The 11,691-nt window shown below is 31.8% G+C and overlaps 1 protein-coding gene across 1 annotated transcript; it reads left to right on the top strand.

Moving 5' to 3' along the window:
* The first annotated feature begins 413 nt into the window (after positions 1 to 413).
* Positions 414 to 2,238, top strand: LOC131658157 (uncharacterized). Its single transcript, XM_058927486.1, has 5 exons — positions 414 to 470; positions 1,219 to 1,291; positions 1,374 to 1,612; positions 1,702 to 1,875; positions 1,975 to 2,238. The coding sequence occupies exons 1-5, from the start codon at positions 414 to 416 to the stop codon at positions 2,236 to 2,238; spliced, it is 807 nt and encodes a 268-aa protein (XP_058783469.1).
* The last annotated feature ends 9,453 nt before the right edge of the window (positions 2,239 to 11,691 follow it).

Here is an 11,691-nt window from a genome sequence, read left to right as displayed (position 1 = left end):
TTTGTTTTACTTTGTTTTGGCATGTGGATAGTGTATTATTAAATGTGATGAAACTCAAATTTAAAGGGTCTGTAGTAGGATTGTCCAATAACTTGGCATGTTTTCAAAACATAATTCTGAGTACCTCTAGTATCTGGTTAGTATATTTACATATACATTTTCATGCATTTTTATTGATTAAAATTTAATTGAAAACTACACGATTTTATACGAAGACATAAACAACTAATTAAATTAACAATCCATGTAAGTACATAAAATAAACAATATGTGGTCTTTATAAAAAAAATACATGTGGATGGTGATTGATTTAGGAACATTATAGTGGCTTCTTTGATAACCAATATGTAAACAACTACTACATGGCCACTCTATGCAACATGTGAGACGCAAATTTGGGGCCCACAGTTAATATGTTTCATTTTGGCACTAATTCCACAAACTTATCCGAGCAAGGTACTAAGCAAACTGTACCTTATATTATACTATTTTAAATTAAAAAAATGAGCACTCTTGCCTTGCTTATAAAATCAAATTTTAGGTTTCCTTCCCTATTTCATCTTCTTCTTCTGCTGAACTTTTTCTCTCAACTCTAGGGTTCAACTAGTAGCAAGCACCATGGTTAGTCAAATATCTAAATCTTGTGTTCTTTTTTCTTCATCATCTTCATCCTCTCAAATGACTTCTTATTTTTCTGTTTCATTTAGGCTTCATCTCAGAACGCAGAAGCTGAAATCACTCTGGTGAATAACTTAGTGTTGTTGTGCTGAAATATTTTTTCTTTTTTTTCACCTAAATGATTTTTTTTGTTTTAGTTTTACTGAAATCCTACTGGAAATGTGTTTTTATTTTGATTCTTTTTTAAATGTAGAAAGATTCTAATTGCTGGGATAAATGGAGAGATAGCTTAAGTCCCATTGAAGATTCTAATTACTGTTGTTGTTGTTGTTGTTGTTGTGCTGATTTTTTTTTTTTTTTTGTTTCACATAAATGAACTGAAATCTTACTGGAAGTATGTTTTTCTTTCCCTTTTCTTTCTTAATGTCAAAATCATTTTTGTTAATTTATATGTATTTTATGCATATTTTATTTAAAAATTAGTTTTATGAGGAGACTTTAAGTGTGATTATTTACAATTATTATTTAATGTAATTTTATTTTATTTATTTCTACACCTATAATTTAAAAATAATTTTATTTTGATTTTTTTTAAACCAGAAAGATACTACTTCATTTGATAAATGGAGAAAGAATGATACTCTTAACTTTATCAAAGATCAGGGCAATGGAAGTAAGTTTCTTATTATTCATAATGGTTTTATTTTAATTTTTTAATATAAATTTTTAATATACTAATATATAATTTTCTCCAGATTGTTGTTATGCATTTGCTGTTTGTGATGTAATTGAGGCATTGTATTTTATTAACAATGGAGAGCCTATATTCTTATCTGTCCAAGACATATATAATCATCTCATAAAAAATGAAACAGATGATATAGAAGGGCGTACTATACGTGATGCCTTAAAATTTATTTCCGAAAATGGGTGTATTTTAGCTCACACATGCCCTTACGAGCAAAGATTCAAACCTACAGGTTATCCGCGTGAGGTATTATTCTTTTAGTGTTCTCTTTTACATTTAACCATTTTGCTTTATTGCATTTTAATTATTTAATATTTCTACACTAATCATTTTAGGTGTTTTTACGTATTGAAACCTACGATGCAATAGACCTTCAACGAGTGGTATTACCCAAAAAAAAATCAATAGCTCTTGAAAAGCTTGAAAAGAATGTAGAAGAGGAAATCAGGACAGCGCCTGTTGCAGCACAATTGATTTGGATCGAGGGTGATTTGAAAGATTTTAAAGGAGTAAGTGTTCTAAATTATTTTTGCTAAAATCTCAACATAATTTTTGTTTCATTTTTATATTGCAACATGTAGATTAATTATGTTTTATTTTAATTCCAGAGTGATATATATTCTGGTCCAAGAAATGCAGATGCTTTTCTAGATGCAGGAAAACACGGAGTTGTTATTGTTGGATATGGGGAAGAAAAAGTAAAGAAAAAATTAAAAAAATATTGGATAGTAAAAAATTCACATGGAAAAGACTGGGGTGACCTTGGATATATAAAAATTGATAGAGCTCCATGCTACGGACAATTGCTTATAGAAGCTGTGTTTCTTGTTCGAGGTGTAGCAAAAGAGAAAGCAAAAGATGGTGAAGCATAAACAATTAAATTTATTGTAATAGTTTTTAGTCCATATGGTTATGACTTAATTTGAAACAACACTTCAATCTCACACACATATATATATATATATATATATATATATATTCATCCTTTATATATGTGTTAAATATTAACATTGCTATTTTTTTATTAAGAAATGTGTCGATGAAATCTTGAATCCATATCATATCCACAATATAATTCATCAACACCATTCAAGAAAAGACCCCAAAATTATTAAAGAAAAAACCTTTTCATCGTCTATTAATTAGTTTTAAAAATTTTTAATGTGTTTATCGACTTCCATATGTCATTTTGGAATAAAGATGTTTATGGGTTTTCAATTTGTCATGTTCATAAACAACATCCATTCACTAAATATGTGGACTTAATGTATAGTCTAGGGAAATTGCCTAAGCATACTTCGTTTATTGAGGGATGTTCATTTATAGTTTATATTAATGATGTTGTTCTATGCCTAATATTTTTTTAGTTAAGGTGTTGTTGGTGATGTTTTTGATAGAATTAGAATCAACAACAATACATGTTATTAGATAGAACACACTTGTTAAAGTCATGATAATCAATTCTCTAAAATGATGTCAATGTTAAGACAAAGTATTCCTTTGGGTCATTGAGTGCTTCAATATTTATGGTTTTTAATAAGACAGACCTCAAATAAGCGTATTTTAGTATAACTTATCTAATCTATGTATAAGATAAGAACTCTACTATCATTCATTATGGACCATAGAGGTTGAACTTACACTTTATTATACATAAATCAGAATTAGTGTTCAAAACTCATTATTATTGATCACATTTATTAGACTATCTTCGAATGTATTACATTTATAACATTAACATGTTTTGTAAAATCAAACCTTACAATTGATTGTAACTCCCAAAAATATTTATACCATTCTCCCACATGAGAAAAATCAATTGTGTGATGATAATTTAAAAAAAAACGTTTTGAAAATGACTTTCAGTCATGACACCATATTTTCTAAATTTGATCGGCCACTAAACAAATGCTCCAAAGATGCAACACTTGATTAAGACTTCATCCAACATGAGATAAATGATATTGAATCATGGTTGTATTTGTATCCTTATTGATAAACACCTTACATTGTTATAAATACCACTAACTGTTGGGAGGAAATCACAAACGCAATGAAATATTCAACAACATAAACTCTCCCAAATATCACATGCAACGACAACCAACAAGAAAAAACACATCAAACAACACAACACAATTTTATCGTAAAAAAACCTTTGTTAATTAGGAGTAAAAAACCACGGGATCTGTAGGCCACTTAAAATCTCCACTATAATCAACAATAGGTACAAACAAGATTCTCGCTAACACTAGTTAGAGGTATACATCAACATCATCAAAATTTGCAATCAATCTTTGAATACAACAAGAATCAAGAGAGACAAAATAACCCAAAAAACACCAAGAAATTATGACCTCAAAGATGGACTCGACAAACCGACATAGAAAGCTATGAATCCAATCACCAGTGTCATAATGTGCTCTTAAAGGTCATGAACGTTGTGTCAAAATTTCAGGACGATCCGACCGTTGCATTATCACTTCAACGCGGAAGGCCTTTTAGAGCGCTTTAAAGCGCTGCCAAAGCCAGCGCTGGCGTAGGTAACGAAAGCACTTTTGAAAGTGCTCTGGTAGCCCCCCCTGTAAGAGCGTTTTTTCCAGAAAAGCGCTCTAGTAGCCCCCTCTATAAGAGCCATTTTTCCAGAAAAGCGCTCTGGTAGTCCCCCTATAAGAGCGCTTTTTCCAGAAAAAGCGCTCTGGTAGCCCACCCTATAAGAGCGCTTTTCTTGAAAAAGCGCTCTGGTAGCCCCCCCTATAAGAGAGCTTTTCCAAAAGCGCTTTCGTAGGTTGCATTTTTATTTTTTATTTTTTATGTGTTTTTTTTAATCTTAGGCAGCGCTTTTAGTAATAAAGCGCTTTAGTAGGTGGCCCTTTAAGAGCGTTTTTTAAAAGCACTGTCGTTGCTAAATGAGGTATTTTAAAGTGCAACCTGTAATTTCAGCCTCCCAGTTCGACCTGTAATATTTTCGACCTGTAATATATTTTCAACCTGTAATATTTTCGACCTGTAATATATTTTCGACGATATATTTTCAACCATAGGTAGGACTATATATATACTAATATAATACCACTATAATATCCAAAATTATATATATACATCATTATAGTTCCTGTCAAACAAACTAAATCATGTAAAGTATGAATACAGAAATTTTCACATGTAACTAACTCATGTCAAACAAACTAAATCTGTAACATCAAAAATATTATACTTCAAATATTGGCAACAGTATGAACAAAGTTAGTAACCATATATCCTAGAGTACTATAATATCTTCAAATCGACACAAATCCTACATGAATAGCTGATGAATATAAAATTGACACAAATCCTCTTTGATTTCTTCCAACTTAAGTCTCGTGTAAGAAGCAGCACGAAATTCGTGTTTAAATTAATATTAGGAATAATTTTAGCTTCGCTATGGTCGAAACGACACCTAAATCAGGCTTACGGATCAAAAGTTATGAGTTTTACAAAATTAAGTTTTTTTTTAGAATTGTCAGGTGTAACTGGTTACAGTAGGATTGTTACCCGATTACACATCACTGTGACTGCATTTGATATTTGTTACGTTCAGCTGTTACCGGTTACAACAGGGCTGCTACCCGGTTATAGCACCCAGAATGCCCAATTAGCCTATTTTACAACGCTGTAACCAGTTACAACAGGGCTGCTACCCGGTTACAGCCTAACCATAACCAAAAATATCTATTTTTGACAGCATCTTTCCAACCCAATTCCCTCTAACTCTCAGACACTCTATATAATTGATAAATCCTCATTTTTACAGGTTCATAACAGCATCTATATTCAGTTAATTGCCCACACACATCTACCAAAGCACAACAACATCATTACATCAATTTCAATCACAATGAACAAACTTCTAACAACAATTTCATCAAAACCTAAGCTATGATAAATCCCTACATACCTACAATTATATCCCCCATTAGAAAGTCGGAACCCCACCCTTACCTTAGGAATTTCAGCAGAGATTTTGCTTTTCTTCGTGTTCTATTGACTATCTTTTTCCTCTCCGAGCCCTAGCCTCTTCTTCCTTTCTCTCCTCAATTTCATGTTCTGTTCAGAATTATGTTTCCCTCTTCCTTTTGTTTTCCCAAATATGGCACTTATTATGAACTTCCTACTATACCTCACTTAACCACTTAGGATTACAATCTAACCCCCCTCATCTCTACACCACTCTTATGCTATTTAAATTAGTATTACTATATAATAATAATAATTATTATTATTTTCTACTACTTAATTAATTATTCCCGTATTATATATATCACCGCTAAACTTTATTCGACTAATTTAATTAAATTAAATAATGCTAATAAGGCACATCAACGCATAAATAAATTACGAAAAACAATTTAAATAAAGCGGGCGTTACAATCTCTAAGGCACCTTTGTCATCAACCAACAAATTCATATCAACCGTAGAATCCCTACAATATATCTTCTATATGGTCTCGTAACCTCGTTCGTTAATAGCACCTAACAATTCAAAATAGCTCCACCTATCAACATCTACTCTCAGTTTGACAACCTCACCTCCTTCGTACACACTAAATTAATTAAACATTAAGTTCCTCATTAATGAACTAACCACTAGGGTGGATTGTAATGTTCAGAAATTCATCTATTTCAATGTCCTTAATAGAAGCGAAGAAAATAAGTGTATTTCAAAAAAATGAATTTTAAAAAATTCTAACTAGCACAATATAATAATTTGAAAAGCGATGTTCAAAAACTTACTTAAAAAAAATTCTTTTGAAATATTTCAAAAAAAATAGTTCTTCAAAAAATTCTTTTACATGTTAATTCTATGTACGTGAATGAATTATATAATGTTGAAGGTAATAGTTTTGGAAACATTTTTCTAGTAGTTGAAGAGGAGACTGCAAAATAAATATATAAAAGTAAAAATAAATGTAATGTAAGTGTTGAAGTTTTACAAGGATAAGAGGTACATTTTTTCATGTATGCATGCTACAATTTAAAGAGCCAAATATATGATACTGTGAGCATGAGAGGTGAGACACACCTGACACCACTAGTGGGTCGCAGGTTTCAGCATATGGTAAGAATTTTCAGAGTGTGGACTTGCATTAATGACGGTTGTCGGTTAAATGCTAACACTAGACCATTCAAAAGAAATCTGCTATCTGCCATGCCACAATTAAGTTTACGCAAAACCTATTTTTATGTATAGAAATACATTTATTTATTTAGTTTAACAAAATATTGTGTATTTGCTCGTTAGAATTTCTTTTTATCCTTTTGTACTTTTTTTTTTGTTTTGTCTTTTTCTCTTTGAATGAATTACTTTATTATAATAGATGAATGAGGAGCATTTTATCTCCCAATTTATTTATAGAAAACAAGTATGTATATTACATATGGATCCGGCAAAAATTGAAATCCCAGACAGGCAGACATATCATCCTGAACATTTCTTTATTAATATATTAGTTTTATTACACTGCACAATTATAATACCATATAATATTATGGTAAAACTTATCAGATTAGAAGATTATATCAAATATTTTCTAAAACTTGTAGTAATTGGTAAATAATATGGACGGATCTACTATGAGGCATGGTGTGGCTATAGCTTCATCAATTTTTTCTTTCTTTATATATATATATATATATATATATATATATATATATATATATAATGTTTTAAAAATTAGACTAATTATTAAATTTACGAGGATGAGTTAATGACTTAATGGTTAAATTATTGGATTATCGGTCGAATCATATGACTAAATCAAATAATTTAATTGCACTGGTCAAACTAGATGACTCAATCTCTAAAAAAATCACGACACCTACCAAATTTCAAAATATAATTTTTCAAAGTCATTCTTTAAATTCAAATTCTAAACATAATCATTACATACAACAAAATAATACAAAATATAAATTTCGAACAAAGTCTAATTGGAATATAAACTAAATTAAAAAAAAGTGTGATGTCTAATGAAGTTAATTTCAAAAGAGAAAAAGTTATTCCAAATAAAATTTGAACAAACTCTACTTATATTTTAACAAAATTATCAAAACGATGTCGTTTTGTCTGAGGAAAGAAAAACAAACATTTAATACGTTGATTTTTAGAAATCGTTGGTTCGCCAATTTTTATAGGTTTTTGTCGGTTTTGTCAGACTCTCACATATTTAATAATTTATCTGATCCAGCATTCAAATGAGATCGATGACCCTTCTGATTCATGATTCAACTGGCCAGTCTGATACGGGTTTTGAAACACTGTCACCACCTCTCAAGTTTCTCACACTTTTATATTTGTTAATCCTTCATATTTAACACACGATTTTCATTATAAATGTATTATTTTAAATAATGTTATTTTTTATTTTAAATATATATATTAATTAATTAATTTTTTTATATTTAGCCACACTAATATGTAATTTCTAAATCTGCCATTTATTAAATATGTTTCATATTTGTTATATATTTGGTTAATATTTAAATTTCTTTGATACTACATAAAAGTATAAATATAATTTTGAGTTTTTTTAACATCATCAAGAATTCAATATGAGATATTTTACTCCTAAAAATGGTCATATTAATTTTTTCAGCTTAAAAAATCAATATGAAATATTTAACTCTTAAAAATTGTCATATTAATTTTTTCTGCTCTTAAAATATTTCTATTTTAAAATACTAATATAAGATTTATTTATTTATTCACTAACATATTTTTGTTTATTAAATTTAATTTATGTTACTATTAAAATTAACTAAATTAATTCTTATTTTAAATATGTATTCACTGACACATTTGTATTTATTCACTAGCACATTTCTTATTTTTTTATTCTTATTTTAAATATGATAGATCCAAACTGACGCATGTCGAGCTTCGGAAGATAACGAACAATAATCGTCGAACTAGGAGTCAACTAATCAGAATATAGGGTGATGTCATTCCACGAAACCGTCTCACGGTTATCATCATAGGAGTCATATCGGATGTCCTCAGCGTCCATGTGGTCAAGACAGCGCCTGAACGATCGGGCACTTGGTTCCCTTCAAATGGGCGAAGGCTTTAGCAGGCGGCATAGCCTCAGTGTAACCTGACACCTCTCCCTAATCAATAATGTCAGGAAAGTGTTGTAGTATCCAACTCTAAAGATAAAAATACGGTGATCAAACATACTATCACAAATATATAATAAACTTTGAGAAAATGTATAATGATATAAGATTGTTACCACTAAGAGGGTACAACTGCCAGCCACAGTTCTTGCCTTCCATAAGCATCTCTCTCTGAGTTTGTGGTAGGTGTACGCCAGTGTAGTCGCTTCCCTGTTGTACTCATGGACACGTGCGATATTCGATAAGTACGTAGGAAGTAATATCTTAGCACCCTCTCTCTGTGTATATACTTTTTTCCTCGTCACCAGCAGCCTCATGTGCCGCAAGAAGCTCGACATCTTATATTTAATGCAAGGAGTGAAACCTCATGTGCGCCCCGTGGGTCCTCTCCGCCTCCTCAAGCGCGTCAGCAGGATCATCCCCCAGCTCTTCAATCAGCATCTCCATCTCTTTCTGTTTCGTCAGCCTATTATGACCAAGGAGGGTACCCCTAATAGGTAGATGCAGGAGGCATGCAATGTCATCATGAGTGATGGTAATCTCACCGTGAGAAAGATGAAATGACGAAGTCTTTGGATGCCACTTCTTTGCAAATGCAATCAACATCTCATTATGGATCGTCTAGAAGCCGACCTGACAGAGGTCCTTCAGCTTAGAAGCTGCGAGTGCATCCTGGAACCACGACTCGTTAGGCTGCACGAGAGAGACAATCTTTCGGTCTTGGTTGTAGAACCTCTGGGTTCCCTATCCTGAAATTTTCCCAAAAAAACAATGTTATTAATAAGCAAAGTCAGAAACTGAAGAAAGAGTAATAAGTAATAACCAAAGAAAATTTACCTCCCTCTCTCAGATATGCCTGGATGAATGATCTGCATACCCTGTCAAAGGGATGCATCTATAGGACCCCCCCGAGTACTAGACAGGCTCCGGCACCAGATCATCCTCGTGCATCTTAGGAGGTGGCATCGAAGATCCTACATCGATCGTCACTGGCACAGGCACAAAAGTAAAGAATTGCCTTGTCGACGTCTGCAGGAAGAGGGCATCTGTGAGGAACCCTCGGCATCATCCTGATGCCTTCGTGATGAAGTAGTAGATGGAGAAGGCCCCTCAAATGGAACTGATGGAGAAGGCCTGGCTGGAACGGGGGGTACCAGGTACATCAGCTGAAACGGAAGCTCCATCAGTCACCTGTGATATTTGAGGTTTGGAGAGTTGTTGGAATGTGTTGGTAGTTGATGTTGAAGTTATCGGTCGAACTCGAGAGAAAGAAAAACAAGTTTTGTAGAAGTTTGATATTTGAGGTTTGAAGAGTTTGGGTGTTTGGAAATGAGAAAACTGAAGAATGGGGGAGAGGAAGAGTATGACATAAATATAACATCAAATGCTTCCGTAGATGCAGCTACGAAAGCTTCCGTATGTAAATCTACGGAACAAAACAACGTTAACCAAAAAAAGGGTGCTTCTGAAGATACATCTACAGAAGCAAGAGGGCACTTTAGGCAACTCGCATGGTGGGGGACAAATCCAAGAAATGGAGTAAGATATCCTCTTTTTTTCTCTCAAATGCAAAAAAAATTGATTGTGCTATTAAAAATCCGATATTGACTTTTATAGGATTATTTAAATTATGCAAATTCATGCAAAAGTCAGTATAATAGATATTTCCTCCCAAATATAAAATATATATATATATATATATATATATATATATATATATATATATATATATATATATGTGTGTGTGTGTGTGTGTGTGTGTGTGTGTGTGAAACGTATCTGGTATGCAACGTCATGGAGTATTTGGTTGTTAAGAAATGGAATTTGTTTTCGGAATGAAAATTGGAATGTGAATAATATAGTTTGGAGCATTAAATATATGGTTTGGAAGTGGTTTTTTGTGGAGAAATTACACACTGCAATTGTAGTTTCTATGACTATAGCAAAGATCCTCTGCAATTTTTATCGTAGTTTTTAATTGGTTTGTAATTTCTCTTTTTTACGGGTTTTACCGTTTCGTCCGTGTAAAAAGGTAAAACTTGTCCCGACTCACCCCGTTGTCATCCCTAGTGTTATTTGATCTGCATGTTGCAACATGTCAAAATTTTAAGTTGGGATGAATTTGAACTTTTTTTCTTTATTACGTTGTTTTTAAAAAAAAAACAATTTTGTATCTAGTGGGATTTGAACCTGACATCTTGAGGGGAGTACACCCTCAAAACCAAAGTTTTCATCACTCAGCCACACACACGCACACTTAAGTATTACATTGTTAGAAAACTATTTGTGTTTATGTTAATTAAGAAACTATATATTTCCCAATGTTAATCTTGAACACTAAGTTAGTTTCTAACATTATGTAAGTTCTTTTTAGTCTCCCTTTGTTTAGATTATATATCTTGGTTAATTTATTGCATTATATAAGAAATGCACACGTTTCATTCTAAAGCACAAAAAAAATACTTATGAGTGTTTCTTTCATCACTCTCTGTACTCTGCGTTCTGGAATTGTTAAAACACCAACTTTTTCATTTTTCTTTCCATTCGTTGACTCTTCGGAGTATTTCTTTGATTCTAATTTGGATAAATTATTTGGAGAATTATTTGAATTTAAAAATTATTTAGTGTGGTCAAAGATCATTATTGAATTTTCTTTGAAAAATTATTCGAATTTCTCCTAGTCTGAGAAATTACTTAGGATGGTTAAATAACCATTATATTAGGGAGTATTTCTAGATAAATTATGTATTGTGTCGTAGTAATTGTAGAATTAAGAACTTGATTGTTTTACCTTGATTGTTCCATCCATTCTTAAACCACTCCTGCATATTAGAAATCATTACATCCTGGTGTATTGAACAAGAAAAGATCTCAAGTTACACTTTGCATAAAGCCTTAGATCCCAACTAATTAAATTCCAAAACTATATGCTTATTCCATATACAATCCTACATTTTATCTGCTTATGAAGCCACTTGAATTCTTCCATGAGTGATGAACCAATAAACCTCAAATCCTTCCACCAAAAGGAGTTCCTCCTTCCATTACCTGAGTTCATCCCATCAATGATCTTTGACTATATGTCACCATATTTGAATAATAGAAAAACCTTCGAAATAGTCTTAGCTTCATTAAGAACATGAAATTTCCACTTACTCAATAAAACT

This window comes from Vicia villosa, linkage group LG3 (genome assembly GCF_029867415.1).
Source record: "Vicia villosa cultivar HV-30 ecotype Madison, WI linkage group LG3, Vvil1.0, whole genome shotgun sequence".
Classification (NCBI taxonomy): Eukaryota; Viridiplantae; Streptophyta; class Magnoliopsida; order Fabales; family Fabaceae; genus Vicia; species Vicia villosa.
This window is presented reverse-complemented; position numbering and strand designations above follow the sequence as displayed.

Bases quoted from the DNA above. Each gene is read 5' to 3' on its own strand.
- LOC131658157 (XM_058927486.1), top strand. From the start codon at position 414: ATGTTTCATTTTGGCACTAATTCCACAAACTTATCCGAGCAAGGTACT. The intron at 471-1,218 runs GTACCTTATATT...TTTTTAAACCAG, and splicing joins AGCAAGGTACTAAGCAAACT to AAAGATACTACTTCATTTGA. The intron at 1,876-1,974 runs GTAAGTGTTCTA...TTTTAATTCCAG, and splicing joins ATTTGAAAGATTTTAAAGGA to AGTGATATATATTCTGGTCC.